Source organism: Mus caroli, unplaced genomic scaffold (genome assembly GCF_978045245.1).
Source record: "Mus caroli unplaced genomic scaffold, Mus_caroli_1 scaffold_1, whole genome shotgun sequence".
In the NCBI taxonomy this organism is placed as follows: Eukaryota; Metazoa; Chordata; class Mammalia; order Rodentia; family Muridae; genus Mus; species Mus caroli.
The window spans coordinates 171,253,495-171,271,423 of NW_028227256.1; the positions used below are offsets into that span (position 1 = coordinate 171,253,495).

At 37.9% G+C, this 17,929-nt stretch overlaps 2 protein-coding genes across 2 annotated transcripts; one reads left to right on the plus strand and one right to left on the minus strand.

The window, feature by feature from the left end:
* The first annotated feature begins 4,721 nt into the window (after positions 1–4,721).
* Positions 4,722–5,663, plus strand: LOC110302168 (olfactory receptor 10J3-like). Its single transcript, XM_021172976.2, has one exon. It carries the CDS (start codon positions 4,722–4,724, stop codon positions 5,661–5,663), a length of 942 nt encoding a protein of 313 aa, XP_021028635.1.
* A 4,912-nt stretch (positions 5,664–10,575) lies between these two features.
* Positions 10,576–16,318, minus strand: LOC110304091 (high affinity immunoglobulin epsilon receptor subunit alpha). The gene is made up of 5 exons (XM_021175345.2): positions 16,207–16,318; positions 15,807–15,827; positions 14,376–14,633; positions 11,823–12,077; positions 10,576–10,941 (listed from the first exon to the last, which is right to left on the minus strand). Exons 1-5 carry the CDS (start codon positions 16,253–16,255, stop codon positions 10,772–10,774), a joined length of 753 nt encoding a protein of 250 aa, XP_021031004.1. The 5' UTR covers positions 16,256–16,318; the 3' UTR covers positions 10,576–10,771.
* Positions 16,319–17,929: the final 1,611 nt, after the last annotated feature.

Sequence of the window (17,929 nt, forward strand, 5' to 3'; positions counted from 1 at the left end):
AGATTCAAAATCATTTCATTTATCATATCATCATTAAGAGATGAATAGATAAAAAGCCTGATTAGACAAAACATCTTCTTAAACATCTATCTAGTCAATGAGAAACATAAACATACATTCTATGGAAACCAGTTCAGAATTCTAATCTTCCGTTCACCATTATAAAGTTACTTCTTAGGTTGTTATCACTGGTAATTCCATCATCATTGAAAACAACTTCTAATCAGATACACACACACACACACACACACACACACACACACACACACACACATATACACACACATGCCCGTGTGCGCGCCTTATAACTTATGAGATTCAGTGTCTTTTTTTTAATGCTGACTTAATGTTGATATATTAGATAATGTCCTAGGGAAAATAAGATGATCCCACAGTCTAACAGTTTTCTATTCTGGAAGTCAGGTATAATTATATTCTAAGTGGTTTTCACGGGAGATAAATTAGTGAATATATGTATAACACCATTCTGCAAAGTTTTATATGTAGCACTTTATAAGAACATATGAAAGGTCTTACTAATTATTGCTTAGAAGACTCAATTTTTTTTTTTTGGTTTTTGTTTTGTTTTTTGTTTTGTTTTGTTTTTTGTTTTTTGAGACAGGGTTTCTCCTGTATAGCCCTGGATGTCCTGGAACTCACTTTGTAGACCAGGCTGGCCTCGAACTTGGAAATCTGCCTGCCTCTGCCTCCCGAGTGCTGGGATTAAAGGCATGTGCCACTACACCCGGCTAGAAGACTCAATTCTAAGAATACTAAGAAAATAAAGAGGAATGTAATAGGCTCTAAAATTTTCCCAAATGTGACAATGAATCCTGATCTTATGTATTTTAAAATTATATAAGGATATTAATAAGTAACTGTGGGAAATAAAATGATCAAAGGGTACAGATGATGACCAGCAAGGCTGAGGTTTGGTGCCAACTTGAGCTAAGGCCCAGGAATGAGTGTATGGTGTGAAGTGATTGGAGCAGAGATAAGAAAGATCAGTTTAAAAGTATAAAAGTTCAACAACATATTCTGGGACAGGGTTGGTGATTCCACATAGATAGTGTAAACAGGCTTTAAGTGTCAATATCAGAAATCATCTCTGTTTATGTCTGGAATAAGGATTCTTGCTCAACTCTATTTACTACTGGCTTCTATTCTCTTCTTGGAATAAAATATTCTTCTTCTCTTCATCAGACCTTATGGTCCCTTCCATTAGCATGGGGAATTGGACAGTAAACATAACCTCCATCCCAACATGGCTCTGGCTCCCTCCAAGCTGGAAAATTAACCTTTTAACCCAAAGAGATAGCTCCTAATAACACAACTAGCTCTCTTCTCCCAAGTGTGAGGGTCAGGATTACATAATAAACGGCTTCAGTAATGAGGTCTCAAGGCACTGCACTGTACATATTCTGTTTTCTTCCATTAATCATTAGGGAGTAAAAAGTGTTATTTGGGAGAAAGATACCCAGGATACCGACAGAAGTTTAGTAGTTTATTACCCTCCACCCATATACAGGTACTGCTTTGTGACCCACAGACAAACTCACTGTGGGTAAAACTAGAAAATCTGAAGGAACTAAGACTTCCTTTGACTTCTGTTTTGGCATTAGGCACAGGATGACTGGGATGGGCATTGCTTCCCTCCTCTGAAGTAGCCACTTCTAGGTGTGGCTTCTGGGAGGTTGTCTGAAAGCTGCCAACAAATCAGGGGTTCCTAAGACATTAGTAACCCTCTGATAAAACTCTGTGTATTTGGTAAAATGAATTGTTTTTCCTGAATAGTTTAAAATTAAGCATCTGGTAGATTTTTAAATAATTTTAAGAAGTACCTGGACAAAAACCCTTGGGAAACATTTTGTATCTATTAGCAAAATAATACTAATCTATTACTACAGATGATAATATTTTCAGAATAACACAAAAACCTGGCTTGAGCACAACTCTCCTAGAAGATGTAAGAAGCAAGATATCTGGTGAGTCTCATTTTATTTTCTGTCCTTATCAAGAAATTTTTCAAGAACCCTGGATTGTCATATATCTTCTTCTAAGTGGCAGTCTAAGGAGGCAAAGCAAACATGGCCTCTTATATGGATATATCTGGAAACACAGATGGACATATTGTATAATGTGATAAAGAGGGAATGAAGTGCTTGCAGGGCTTTGCATTAAGTTTGATGTATAAAGCAGTTCAGAAACGCAAGGTCCATGAGCAAAAAGACTATCTTGACCATGTTTCTCTCTTCCACTATCACTGTTCTTATTTTTCAACCCTTGAATAAATTGTACTATTAAAGACCTGGTTTCCCTGGTGAGAACCAAACAAATTTTGGTTTCAGCAACCTCAGCCATCATTCTTGACTGAAGCATTCAGGAAGTGCCACAATAAATACATTTCTGTCTCTAAAATAATATGAATAGTACACACATTCAGGAGTTGTCCAGAGACAAGACTTTGTATCACTTTTTATGCCATCTACTTAATAGAAAAGGAAGGTAATAAGAAAACTCTAAACCCTAAAGCATCCTCTGAATCCTGTGCTTTCCATCCAACTGTCACTACCTACTTTACACCCTGTCCTTCTGAATTACATTCCCCATGGCCGAGATGAGTAGCCCTGCTCTTGTTAATGTCTCTAATTTACCTATTCTTCTCTGTTAGAGAGGTTCTTACATAAAGGTACTGAGAGAGAAATTTTTAGGATATTAATAACTTTGGAAAAGTGGTCTCAAGAAGAGAGGAGAAAATATTCTGGGTCATAAGCATAAAATAATGGGCCCAAATAATGCCTTCTGTTCCCTGAAATAAAATGAAATCCTAAGATTTTACATGAATACTTGAATTTCAATATATACAGGTATAATGGAAAGGACTATTGTAAAGGACTCACCTCCAAATTATCAGTTGCATTAGCAGGCAACAAACCTGATGAAACTGCCTGTGGCTCCCAGTTGTACCTGGGATGAGCAGCCACTATGGCCTTGGAAAGAAGTAAGTTCTAAACAACATAAACATTCTGTTAAAATAAAGCTGAAAATCGTGCTCTACCTGATCCGTACGTCTGTTAGAAAGGTTCATGTAGCAATTCGTGATTCAATTCTGCTTGATGTACCTCCAAAAAAAAATTCAAATCAGAATAAAAAGGGGAAATTAGAAAATGTATAACATCACATTTGAAATATTCAAAGAATTGCTTACAAGTACAGAGAGGTAGGATTGAATTTAAACTGGCTACGTTGTCAAACAGAAAGGAATAGTAGCTAATAAAATGAGTACTTATTTTGGGCTTCCTGTTTGTCAAGTACCAGATCAAATTCCTTACCTGCATTAAACCTGTTTAATGTTCATGGCAGCCCTGAGCTTTATTACTATAATCAGCCCGCAATTGAATTTTGAACATTGTGGTTAAAACTTTGAAGTGATTGAAGGAATTTATGCAGGAGTGTCCAAGTAGTTTCTCATGAAAGCACGATTACAGCATTCAAGTGCAGATGCAACAGCAATGTTGAAAATGGGTATAAAAACAATTGTGCAGTGATACAGGGAAGGAGAATGGACATCAGGTGTTGGGTGCAAGTGGGAAGTAGGAAGGAGAGGTAATATGGGGGAGTTACAGAAAACTATACATTTAGGGATATGTAGAAGGGAAGGGAAGCAGTTCGGTGAACTCTAAGCTTTCCAGATGGAAGTAAAGGATATGTCTAATAAAGATGGAAGGATACCTCTGCCCTATTACAGTTTCTTATTCTAGCTTCACCTGGGAGAAAGATACGTGTTAAGTGGTCCTGTTTCTTTTGATTCTAACATTGTATGGGATGTGAAGAAATAAAATGAACCATGGGATTTCAGTTCTTTATTTAAATGAATTTTCTCATTGCTTCCACATAGGATCTCCTATTATCTCATTGTCAAAGACACTTGGCTCGTGTTGTTCCCTTTTCCTTCCTTTGGCTAGAATTCTAGGAAGTAGCAGAATTCATGTATTGAAATACTATGAAACCATCTTCATAGTGTCAGAGAACAGTGGTTACAGGGCCTGCAGGAAGAGTAGGCCCACTTTTCCTCTAAGTTAGCTACTGAATATAGTGCTGTAATAAATATGAAAGTAAAGATAACACTTTGATGCTTTGTTTTAAATTTATGCATATGAAAGTTACTTAACATTAAAATATACAACTAGATGACACATCTTAATGATCTAAAATAGACTATAAACATATATGATATTGTGAATAATAATAAGTGTTATTAATATATGCAAGTCTTGGGAAATAGTTGAATGAGCAAACCTTACGTGCTATGAATGGAATAGAAACAAAGCATATGATGTTTTGAAAACAGTGGAGGAAAGTTCATAGTTGTTGCAACAGGACTAAGAGTGACTCAATAGGAACTATATAATTAAGAAACTGAAGACAAGCCATTTCTACAAATCTCTTTTAATTTTGATCTTCTTGGTTTCTTGTCTCCATCTGTGCTTTTAATCCCATGGCCCCAGTTAAAGGATTCTACAGTTCCAAAGGAAAGATAGCACAAAGAGGAAGACTGAGCAGTTCACCAATAGCTGAGTGTTGAGAATCTGCAGTCTCTAGCCTCGCACAGATAGACACATTCTTCATCAAACACCTTGGTACAGCCTATTCTGGTTCATGTTTGACTCATTAAAGCTTTCTTCCCTTTGCCTCATTTCCTGAAGCATATACTAGTCTCAATGCTAAAGTCAAACACAACCTTTGTAACAGAGTTCCTGTTTGAAGGTTTCTCGGGCTTTGGTTGGCATCACAGGCTTGCCTTTTTTGCTATTTTCCTAGCATTGTATTTTCTCACTCTGTCTGGCAATGTGATTATTGTGAGTATTATTCACCTGGATCATCATCTACATACTCCCATGTACTTCTTTCTGACCATATTGTCTATCTCTGATACCTGCTATACCGTGACTATAATACCACGCATGCTTTCTGACCTCCTCAATCCTTACCACACGATTGCTTTTCGAGACTGTGTGGTACAGATCTTTTTTTATCTAACTTTTGGCATCAACAACTGTTTCTTACTCATGGTCATGGGATATGACCGTTATGTGGCCATTTGCAACCCCCTAAGGTATTCAGTCATCATGGGTAGGAAGGCTTGTGTCCACTTAGCATCTGGGTCACTGGGAATTGGCCTAGGCATGGCTATAGTCCAAGTTACATCAGTATTTAGCTTGCCCTTCTGTGATAGATTTGTTATCCCCCACTTCTTCTGTGATGTGAGACCCCTGCTGAAGCTGGCCTGCACAGACACCACTGTCAATGAGATCATCAACTTTGTAGTCAGCGTGTTTGTTCTTATTCTACCAATGGGCGTGGTCTTCATCTCCTATGTAGTGATCATCTCCACCATCCTCAAGATTGCCTCTGCTGAGGGACGGAAGAAGGCCTTTGCCACCTGTGCCTCCCACCTCACAGTGGTCATCATCCACTATGGCTGCACTGCAATCATCTACATGAAACCTAAGTCCCAGAGCTTGCTAGGGCAGGAAAGACTCATCTCAGTGACCTACACTCTTATCACCCCTCTACTGAACCCTTTGGTATACACTCTGCGGAATAAGGAGGTCAAAGATGCCCTACGCAGAGCCATGTGGCAGAAGCCACTTTCATCTTAATTAGGTTCATTTGTAAATTTCATTTCTTTCAGTTGGTGAATAGGCAGTTATTTTAAGTTGTTTCTAATAATGCCTTATCTTATGGTATCAGCAAAACCAGAACACGTTGACAGTTGATAACTAGAGGCTTCCCTCTATGTCATCAGAATTCTCTGTGCTATGCTCTGGAGGAATGAGATAATGGTTTTTATATACTTAGTTTAAGTTGAAAGAAAATGTATAAACATAGATTACTTATGGCCAGAGACTTGGTAGGCTTCTTTTGATTGGTTATTTTATTTATTTACACATCAAATGTTGTCCCCCTTCCCATTCTCCCCTCCACAAGTCCCCCATCCCATCTGCCCTCCCCTTTGTCTCTAAGCTTTTTTCCATCTATGAATGTCATGGTCAACTAATACTTCTTCATTTCCTTACCCAACTCCTTCAAGCCTAAACTTGTTCAATATAAGAGCAACACTGCTTTGTGTATAGAACTGTTTACTTGTGCACATAGCTACACTCTCCATGAGAATGTTACGAGTTGCTGTCATGTGTCACACAGTCACCTTTAAAGCAATGATAGACTTAATATATATACTGTCAGAAATCATACAGCTCATTGTGTACTATGAGCTGGTACAATGTGTGATATGTAGCTACACTCTATGGTATTGGTACAAGGACAAAATTGTTTGCCAATATATATTTTTTTCAGAACAGATCCTCATTGGCAGTCGTAAAACCTGTATTGATTTGAGTTTATTAAAACACTAAATCCTTTAAGTTTCTAAATCTGATAAATATGTTTGGAAACCAACCCAGAAAGACCTGTTTGTTGTGGTTGGTACAGAAACACACATTTTATGTCAGCATTTTCTTGTATTCTGTTTTTATGAATATCATGTTAATTTGTCTGATAACTTTAGGATTTTTCAAGGGATGTAAAGTATGCCTTTAAAGCAATGGGATCACAGATGTAAGAAAGTAAAATTGTATCGGCTAAAGAGAACACAGGGGGCGGGGCTCTCCACAATCCTTTACACATACATAAGAAGACTCAGACTGAGAAGGCAGGCATGGGCAAGGTGAGTTTTATTCATCCTTTCAAGGCTGCAGGAATGAGGGTGGACCTGGAAGGAGCCTGTAGATATCACAGTGAAAGGAACATCTGATCTGCTGTTTGACAGGAGTGGAGCATAGCACTTTGGACAAAAACACTAGAATGTGAAGTCTATGCAAGGAAGGAGTGCGGAGGGCTATGTGTACAGATTTCCAGAAACAGTAGAGCCAGTTACTTTCTGTGGAGTTGACTAAAAGACAATTTTGGTAACTCTGGTTTAAGTAAAGGTATGAAGTAAAGCCACTCATGAACTCCCCAAGTAACTAAAAACCCTAGGGTGAGGCTCTCAGTGAGTCTCCTTCAGGAAGCATCCTTGCTAAGAAACTGCATCTTTGTGCTTTTACATGATCTGGGGACATGCTGCGTCCAGTGGTTTGTCTAATCTGTGGTATCTCCTCTCTATGGTGATGATGAAGACCTATCTCAAGTCCAGAGCTGTCATCTGTGACATGGTGTAGGGTTTCTGCAGTGACTGGTTCACATTTCAGCTTGTCTCTTTCGACCCAGCTTCCTTCACTGCAGCAAAGGTGTGGATGGTGCTTTCAAGCCTCTGTCCTGGCGTCTGTTTTCTGGGATCAGTAATCTGCAGCAGCAGTTTAGAATTCTGCTTCTAGAAGAGGTGACATTTGTGAAGAACACAATTTTTAGCCTTAACTTATTATAGTACAGGTAGATGAGGTCTTTTCTTTTCATTTTAAAATATATTTTGTTTACAAGTACTGAGTCATATCTACCATGGCACAATTTATCTGTTGATTACTTTGTATGATCTTCTTGAAAATTAGTTAAGAAATAAATACCTGATTTTTTGTCTGAATTTTCTGATATTTCAGATTCTTTGCCCCCTGACCTTACAACATTGCAGAGAGATTTTGCCCACTGTCTGTGCTGTATTGAACAGCAACAAATCTGACAGTACACCTATGCCTTTTCAGTTTTGAAAGTGAAAGATCGTGTGTGCTGCAGGTGGTATGAGCAGGTAAACTTGATAGTGATTCAGAGCACATTAGTAGAGTCCAGCTTTCAGTGGGAATGCTGTGGCAACTGATTGAGCACAGGATAGGGACATGACTTGGTAAGTAACTGTCTGGACCTGGGCAGGTGATGCAAGGCAGGAAGACAGACTCGGAGGTCATCCATAGGCCAGGGCTGTCTCTGGAACTTCTGCCCTCCACAGGAGAAAAATGCATCTCCAGATATAGAGAGGTGCTCCTGTGCTCATTCCCCATCTGATGAGAAGAGAAGTACAACTTTCCTCTAAGGATTTAGTTTACTGACAGTCTCCTGATACATCTTTTGTTGGAATCTTTATCTGGAGACATCCATGAAATTTATCTTCCATGAGTCACAAGCTGAGAGATATTCATCTGTTCTCCTATTCCCTAAGTATCAGGAACTCACAAAGATTTGTGACTATCTATTTTGAGGGAGAAAATGTTGTTTTATGCTCTGTTAGGGATCAGAGGTGACTGAGGAGTCCACAGGTAAATCAAGAAAGAAAGTTTTTGACTAACCTGTATAACATACTGACTCTTTGACATAGATTGAAATACTTCATATACATATATGTGAGACACTATTAGAAGGAGCATAATGTATAATTTGGGGGCCAGTAACTAGTTGAATACTAACCCCATTTTCAATGTTATTTCTGGAATAGTATGTGAATGACCATGACAGTTTTAATATATATATATATATATATATATATATATATATATATATATATATATATAAACAGAAATGGCAAGCATGGTCTGAAACTAATTAGGAAGTTTTATATGACAGTTAACATACCAAAGTGGTGACATATCTGGGTGCCCAGTGGTGGACCATGAAAAGAAATCCACACTTAAGCCGGGCGTGGTGGCGCACGCCTTTAATCCCAGCACTCAGGAGGCAGAGGCAGGCGGATTTCTGAGTTCGAGGCCAGCCTGGTCTACAAAGTGAGTTCCAGGACAGCCAGGACTATACAGAGAAACCCTGTCTTGAAAAAACCAAAAAAAAAAAAAAAAAAAAAAAAGAAAAAAAGAAATCCACACTTGCGCTGGGTGTCAAATGACTTCTGAGAGTCTGCCCCTCAATGATCAGTACATGGAAAATGAGTGGCAAAGTGTGAGATTAAGGAGACTCAAGAAACCACCTTGTCCAATCACTTCTCATACAAGAATAAACAGAATCTCAAAGACTTTCAAGTAGCTTGGCACAGTCCAGCACCCAGTGAGAAGCCCCTTGGACTCCCATCCCTCTCCTCTGTTTTATCCATGGCCCTCTCAAGCCTGACTTGGGTAGGAGGGAGGCAAACATGAACAGCAACATTAAGGATTCTAGATATCCCTTCAGATGTTTCTCAAGCTGATCATGCCTGGAATTTCTTCCCACTTCAAGCACCTCTAACTTCCTAACTCTAAGGATTTGGCATAAACACCAAGTCTGAGATAAAGGAGGAAATTCCATTCTAGCTCAGTGCCAGAGACAGTGACACTGTAGGGGACTTGTAGAAACAATGTGTCTCAATTGTGTGTGGAGGCAGCATTGTGATCTGAATGTTTTATCTTGCAATCAATCTTGGGCAGGTAGCAGAGAAAGTTTCCCATAAAAGCACCCAAGAATTTCCTGTAGGGACTTTCCCCTGCCCGTATTTCAGTAGGAACTTCTTCTGCATTCACCACACCTACTTACAAAAACAAAACAAAACATGTAGCAAGAATGCAGTCATTCCTTACTATCTGAAATGATGAAAACATTGGGGAATAAGATGAAAAAGAGATGCACATCATATACCCATATGCCCATGTTTTAAAAGATAAAAATCTGGAGTAAAGAGTATGTGTACCACACTAACACTTCTTGGCAAAATGAAGATCTCAGTCTAGCCAGTGTTTGTAAGTGACCTTCATACTTTCCCCACTGTCAGCAGGTATAGAGTTTGGGCAAACATGAGGCCCTCTGCTCTCACGTGTTGGTTGTCATAAGCCAGTGTTCAGCATTGACAGCATGCCCCTGTCTCCTAGATGCTTCTCATGGTCTTCATGAGCATGGAGCAGGAGCTGAGCTAGACAGGATTCCTATCCTCATCCCTGTTTTAGAAGTGAAACATGTGTCTCATACATATATAAGCTGATTTTCATAAATCTGAAGCCTAGAATGTAATAGAATCAAGAGTTGGATCCATGTCTTATACTCTGTGGTTTAGTCCTAATAACAGATACATTTTCTGGGGAAAAAAAACCCAATCCCATTCATATTGTGAGACAGACCACTGGTCTTCAGCAAATACTTTGGTAACAAAATGAGAGTCATAAAATACAAACATATAAACCTAACTATTTCTTTTACCCAAGAACTTATTTGGCTTTAGACTATAAACAGTATTTATCATTTCCGGGATTACTCAAAAGGTGTTTGCTCTGTCAGTCTATGGACATGCGATACAAATTTCATCTATTAGAATGGTAGTGCAAAATTGATCACATATGAATCCTGGTCTTCTGAGTCACCTTAATTTTTCTTGAGAATCAAAAGCTTCTAGCAACAGAAGGCAGATTACAAACTGTCCAACCTCACCAGTATCCTATCTACCATGTCTTCTGTGCCACCTACTGTATATAATGACAAAAATAGAGAGATGATGTATTTATACCCTCATGATCATTCTTCTAGAAGAAAACAAATAAATTACTAAGACCATAATATCTCAAAGTACCATTCTACATGATTCCATACTTACTTTATTCAAATTGTGCTTCTCTTTTACAAATTTAGATAAAGCAGTCAGCTCATCAGTTAACTTATTAAGGCAGTGTTTATTGAGTATTTGCTATTTATTGTATGTTACATAGCCAGCTACAGTTGGTTTAATGAAGCATTTATGCAATTCCTGTGGAATAGACTTTTCTATGGATCACATGAGTGGCCTTTGATAGTGGAGAAGCTACTGAGAATTCTGTGGAAAAGTACTGTTAAGAATTGCTTCTTCAGCAATGAAATTAGTTCCTTTATGTATCTAGGTTAGGAGTTCGGTTTCAACTTTCTTGTATTTTCCAGTCTTCTGAATCTCCAAGACGGATTTGAACTGTTCTTGGGTTGAGATCAATAACCCCGTGTCCACAGCAAACAGAATCACCACCAACAATGGGAAAATTAGTTGTAGCCAATAATACTCGCATTTGTAAGCTAGAATGGAATGTAGATACAATAAGTATACAATTCGCATAAGAAAATGAAAAATGAGGCTCAGAGAGCCATCTTCTTTAAGAGGGAAACAATCATGGTTGTCCATCATTAGTATAATGGAGTATCCAGAAACAGAGAGAGAATACCCAAGATCCCGAGTTCCACAGTCTGTGCTCTCTAGACCACTGTAGAGGGATAAATGTTTCTCAATAACCCCCTTCTACTGATTCTTCTAGACAGTGAAAGTCATAGGAAACAGGATGCTATTATCTGATTACTTGGATGTAGAAAGGACACAGCATGGAGCCTGAGATAATTAAACTTGAGAGCATAATTTCATGTTTGACCATGTTGCTTTTTTATAGATAATTATGAACATGCCAAAATAAAACTAAATTTCCTCCTTCAATGACAAGCAAACATTTCAAAGTTTCCATCTTACATGATTTCTTTCCCTACCATCAATAATTAATATGGACTCTTCAGACCTGTATCTGCCTCCTTCAGCTTCCCAAACCACTTTCAATTTGATAAATACAAACACTCTTCTTTAGAAAGTAATAGATAAAACTTTTCAAATGTTAATTATAATATGTTGTGTCTGGACATGCTTTTACAGTTTTTAAAGCCATTTGACAAAAGTATCTCATTAACCTTTATAAATTTCCATTCAGTGCATAGGTATTACCATAAGCACATAGCAAATAAGGACTCTGCTGTGAAGATATGGACTCTCATAATGTTTCCTTGGTCACCTCACTGAAAATTTGTTAGGCTTTCTAGGCAACCACAACGGCCTTGTTGTACTAACTTCAAACACTGGCTCATAAGCCCCCTTTCTCTTCTCCTGCCATGAACTATATTTGCCTCTATCAACTTACCATTTACTACAGCAATTCTGAATTTGTCAGATTCATATTTCACCTGCCTAAGATAGGCCTTGCAGTGGTAGGTGCCACTGTCATTCAGTGTGGCCTCTCTAATGGAGACAGGGCTCTCATAACTGTAGTTGAAAGCATGGTCATTCCTGTAGTAGATCACCTTGCGGACATTCCAGTTCTTCCAGCCATGGCATCTGATGTCAAAGGATCCATGGACTAAGACCATGTCAGCAGATGACTGAAGGAGCAGCCAATCTGAAAAGCATGCATTACATTAGTGTTATTTATTTAATAATGGATAAGAAATGGAGCAGAGAAAGTGGAGCAGACAGACAGATCCACAGACAGGTTAAAGGGATCCATGAATGACCATTAACCAATTTCTTGGTTCATAAGATCAATTAAACATGAAAATGAATGGAGATCTGAAACAGATGGAGATGAGAAAGTAGGGAACATCTCTAGAACAAGACAAAGATCTGGGATAAGGGAGTCTCCCACAAATCAATAGAGTGACCTTAGCTGTGACTCACTACATTGGGGATATGGAACCTGAAGAGGTCACCTCCTATACCCAGGCAGGAACCCCAGTGGAGCAATAGAGACACCAACGGACTCACAAAACTTTCAACCCAAAATTTATCCTTTCTACAATAAATGCAGACACAGGAGGTGAAGCAGAGGCTAAGGGAATACCCAACCAATAAGTCTTGAAACCCATCCCATGGGCAAGCACCAATTCCTAACACTATTAATGATACTCTGTTATGTTTGTAGACAAAAACAAGTTATCCTCTGAGAGGCTCCACCCAGAAGCTCACCCACACAGATACAGATGCTCACAGACAAACAGTGGATTGAGCTAGGGGACTCTAATGGAAGAACGGTAAGAAAGAGCTGTTGCCTGTATGTAGGATATGTTCTTCTATCTGGGCTGCCTTGTCTGTCCTTGTTGGGAGAGGAAATACCTAGCCTTGCAGAGACTTGAAGTGCCAGGACTGGCAGTTACCCAGGAGGTCCCCACCCCCTCAGAGGAGAAGGGGAATGGAGGATGGGGGAAGGATTGTAGGAATGGTGACTGGGAGAGAGGCAGTGAGGGAGATGTAAAGTGGATGAGTAAAAAAAAAATCTTTAATATAAAAAAGAATAAAGACAAAATAACATAAATAACCTGAAACCCACACCGGTGAATTCTTTCTCCCTCTGACAAGTCAGTCTGAAATCATAAAGTATCTTGTGCTGCATTACTGAGCCCCCATGTGGAAACCCAAAGGCAAGAATTCCCTTCAAATCTATTCTAGCTGGATCTAGCTGAGAGGGAACAGACAGACACACTCCAAAAGGTTTGAACACAGGAGAATATTTTGCTCACTCTATCTTCAAAGAGGCTTCTCGGTTTGTTGTTAATTATAAGTTGGCGAAAATACTTCCTTAAAATATGTACACCAATTTTAATTATTTGTTTAATTTTTATTTATTTTCATTTTCTCTATATAGATCTATGAGAATAAATGGCTGTATTTAGTTCTTTTTTGTCAGTAGTATCTAACATAGTGTTTAGAAGTTTGTAGGCACTCAGTGATTAATTGTCAATAATGATTCTGTAAATTATAAGAATCATATTCTATGGCTAATGTCATTCTAAAGAACTGTAAAACATTCTTCACAAATGGAGAGTTTTGAATGAGAACATGTCTAACATGTGCAAGCATATTGTATCTACTACCAGGAAATGCAAGACTATTATTCAGGGTGTAGTTTGTACATGAAAATTTATAAGTATCAAAACATATCTTTTCAATCAAAGAAAAATATAACCTATAACTTTTCCTTTCAAAAGATAGTTTGCTCATTCAACATGTCCTGATACCTAAATATGTTGTATTAAGTTTTGACATAAAATGAGTAATAAACTATTTCTTGAATTGACATAAACAATAGAATTGTTTTTAGTAACAGTAATACACATGAAGAATAAAGAGAAGTGTATTTCGTGCCTCATGGATTGTTCAGAGCAAATCTTTACTCAAACATTATGATGCAAGTATACATACACAGCTTTTTGCAATATCCATAAGCCTATGTCATTGATCTCAAAATTCATATCTACATCTAGGTGAAATAGATTTTGAAAAATCGGGGATATGAATAATATTGATGACAGAAGAGACTATTGAGAGAGAATGTAAAGAGCCAGGCAGAACAAGACATGAGATGTCTTGAGTGATATGCCCCAAATCTCCTAGAATAACATACATTACTGCCACCTTCTAGTGCATCAGTTCTCAACCTGTAGGTTACAACCCCTTTGTGGGGTTCAAACAACAATTCTACATGTGTTGCCTAAGACCATAGGAAAACACAGATATTCGTGAATCATAACAATAGCAAACTTAGTTATAAATTAGCAACAGAAATAATTTTATGGTTAGGGGTCACCATAACATGAATAACTATATTAAAGAATTGCAGCATTAGGAAGGTGGAGTATTGCTGTTCTAGCAGGGCACTCTTCACATGAGAGATATATATTCCCATATCCCTGGAACATACCTTGCGTTACATTCAAGTACACAGGTTTACTCTTAAACAATCCTTGCTTCTGACATATGTATTTTCCACTGTCTTGAACGGTGGCACTCACAATGACCAACTGTGAAGAGTTCACCTCAGAGACGGTACCATTGTGGATCCATTTAGTAGTAGAGTTCATTTGAAGGTGATTGTTCCCAGAGCATGAAAGGGTCACGTTCTCTCCTGTAAATATTCTAATCCATGGTGGGTCCAAGGTCAGTACAGATTTCTCAGTGGCTTAAAGAAGGGAAAATTGTGAAGATAAATAAACTTTAAGTCATTGAGAATTATCCAGTCTCAAAACTATCAACATGCCAATAGTCAATAAGTGGTCCATCTTTTTAGTAACAATCCTCTGCCCTGATATCTAGGAAAAGCAATAAAATATGAAGTAAATAGTGATGTGGCTCAGAGAGCAACCAATCTAGGCATCAAGATAGGGCACAAATGCAAGGAGTTTAGGGACAATTGAAGTAATGTATTTATGATGTGAAAACCTACTCTAATTCTCTTACCTTCAGTATCAGTGTACATAACTTAAGTTATCATCATTTTTAGGATCATTTCTTAGGATAATAGTTGGTATATAATTAAAATTTTCTAAATAATTATTGAATGGCTAAATATAGGAATAATGGATGAACATTAAAGCCTTAGTTTCATTAATACATGTCAGAAGCAGCTGTCAATCATTTCAGATTATATAGCAAGTATTGGTAGATTTGAGCATACAATGTTTATAAGTAAATCACTTTAATGATAATAAAATATATAATAGACTTGATAAACGATGAGCTCTAGATTTTTATAACTATTTAATTGTGAATATATACAGTGAGAAAAGTTTGCAATTTTAAAAGTTTATGAAAAGTACCAACAGGGTATCAGCCTCAAAAGGGTTTCAGGAGCAAGGAGATGTGGGCACAATTTAAACAGAGACTAAAAAAAATTAAAAACAAAGAAAGCAGCTTGTGATGATGACAATGGGGTGATATAGTCAAGGAAAATATTTAGCCCCAAGAGACTTAGGATAGAGTCCAGCTTTTGTCAGTTGTGAAACCTCAGGTAAGTGATCAGTTACAGGATTCTTAACTATAAAATAGCAACAACGATACTAGAAAGAAGGTTGGATGAATGCTTGTGAAAGGCCTAGACAGAAAATATGCAGAGAAACATCAGTGCAGACATAGCTGTTGGCTTAAGCAGAAGAGACAGCATGAAAGGGGAAATGATATATGGGAAATTTTGGGACAGGCAATAAACAAGAGGGGGTGAGGTAGATTTGGAAAACAGACTTTCCAGAAGAAAACTCAGAGCTATAGGAAAACACGATGGGATACAAACAAACCCAAAGAGAGAACAATGTATGTCCAGGTACACTGGGGGAAGAAGGACAGAGCACTCACTCACCTGTCAGAATGACATCAAGAGCTGCAAAATCAATAAAAGGTAAATTAGCATCTGTCTGCAGTGTGCCATGATGCTAGAGCTCTGGTCTCAGTATGGTAATGACTCCCATGTTCCTGAAGTTTTAATGATCAGTGTGGAGCAGGAGCTGCACTCTTTCCTTTAGCTTCCTCCATTGGTATCTGTCTATACTCTATTAGATGGCAGAGGATTGCAAAGATCCAAGCTACTAGCCTGATTTCCCACCTCCTCTGCTTCTTTCTACTACAAACTGCCTGAAAACCACCCATGGATTGCATATGTGCTACAAAGTCTCCAAAGAAACCATCAATGCTCCCACCATGATACTCTCTAAATGCATTTTGGTCCCTTGGGGCAGAGAATAGCATGAACCTGTACTTACACGTGAGCAGCAGTGCTAGGCACAGCTGGGCAGACCTTCCAGTGACCATCGCCCCTGCACCTTCAGGTGCTAACTGCACCAGAGAGCTATGGCTTCAAAAATAGGCTTGAAACCACAAAGGAGAAGGAAATGTCTTCTGCGTTGTATCTGATTAACTCATCAGCTATGCCTGGGCTTGGCTTTCTCCAGAGATAATAATAGGGTTGTGCCAAATTGGGCAATTTTATAGTGACCCATTTTCTCCTATTGTACCTTCAGCTGACATCTAGAATCTGATAGGCAGGGACCAAGGGTCTAAGCAGAATCATGTGTATTTCTCCTTAAGGTGACACTCAATGCACAATAATTTGATTTGAGACTTAAAACACAGAATATAGAGGAAAACATGAATGTTTTCAACAGAAAACATTAATGTCCATTTTATGTTTGTGCTAGAAGCAATCAAATACTGTTGTTTCAATAATAAAGCTTTGTTGTTGTCAGATATTTTTTATTGCCAGATAGTATTGCTTACCATCAGAATTTTACGACATATTTAAATAAAATATGCTCAGGAATATCATAAAACATAAAAAAATTAGTTAAAACTTGCAAATTTATAGTTATTTTAAATGATTTAAACTTAAAATGTTTATATAATATATATTAGAATGATTTATGCTTAAAGTGTACAAATTATTGTTCTCATATCTATATACACACACATCCTGAAACTAATTCCAGAGTTTCACTTCATGTTCCTTGCCAACTTCCTGTCTTCTTTGACTCTTTAGCTTTTGAAAACTACATGTTGTTGATATTTACAAGGCAGAAGTCAAATACTCCTAATGACCATGTTGTTGGGTTCTACTTATAAACTACGAACAGTGATATCGAGACTCTGGCTTCATTCTAAGATTTAATAAAATATCTTATATGTAAAACATTGCACAGCATCTAGCAAGTGAAAATATTCATAAATATATATCCTTTCATTTACTAGTATTATTTGAGAAATACATTTAATAGAACCGTTTATTTTGGCTATGTTAAGGCAATAAGAAATCTACATAAGCTTTTTATTCAGTGGCTGGCATCTTCTGGCAGGGCACTTTGAGTAATCTCCATCCTCTCTGGAGTCCTGAGGAAAGAAAAGGATCAGGAAGGAAGTTTGGTGCAGAGAGAAAGCAAGGAAAAATGGAGAAGGGTCTTATAGGAGGGTAATGTTTGAATTCCTCAACCCTGGGACAGACTGAGACAGGTTAGGCTTTATAGATTGTTGAGATTTTATTGAGAGAATTGGGGGTTCTTCTTTCCCAGGAGAGAAGCCTTCCAGCAAAACTGTCTGAAGTGCTGTCACTTTACTGTGGCTCATATGGCTTCTACAAGGGCTTTCCCTGAAGTCTGTTCATCCTACAAACAACTCCTCCTTATGTGTGAGCAGGGTTACACTCCCTGAGAGCTGCTTGCTTAGCCTGAAGAGGATGAGTTTGCTAGAGAGATCATTTTTATTTGCTTCCCCATCTAAAGCTTTCAATATGTGCCCAACACTAAGATACAGAGGGTCTGTTAGAAGCAGCAATAGCAGAACAAAAGCAGGTTCAACTAAAGAAGTTTGTTAAAACTTAAAAACAAATTAAAGTTCTTCTTTTTTACCCTAAAAAAGTAAACAACTCACAGTATGAACATCAAAGAGAATAAACCATACATGTATTTCCAGATTATATTTCTAAGATGAGAAAAG

Coding starts and splice junctions, on each gene's coding strand:
- LOC110304091 (XM_021175345.2), bottom strand. CDS start 16,255: ATGGTCACTGGAAGGTCTGCCCAGCTGTGCCTAGCACTGCTGCTCACG. Junction 14,634..15,806: donor TCTTGATGTCATTCTGACAG/GTGAGTGAGTGC, acceptor CCCTTCTTTAAG/CCACTGAGAAATCTGTACTG. Junction 12,078..14,375: donor GTACTTGAATGTAACGCAAG/GTATGTTCCAGG, acceptor CATGCTTTTCAG/ATTGGCTGCTCCTTCAGTCA.
- LOC110302168 (XM_021172976.2), top strand. CDS start 4,722: ATGCTAAAGTCAAACACAACCTTTGTAACAGAGTTCCTGTTTGAAGGT.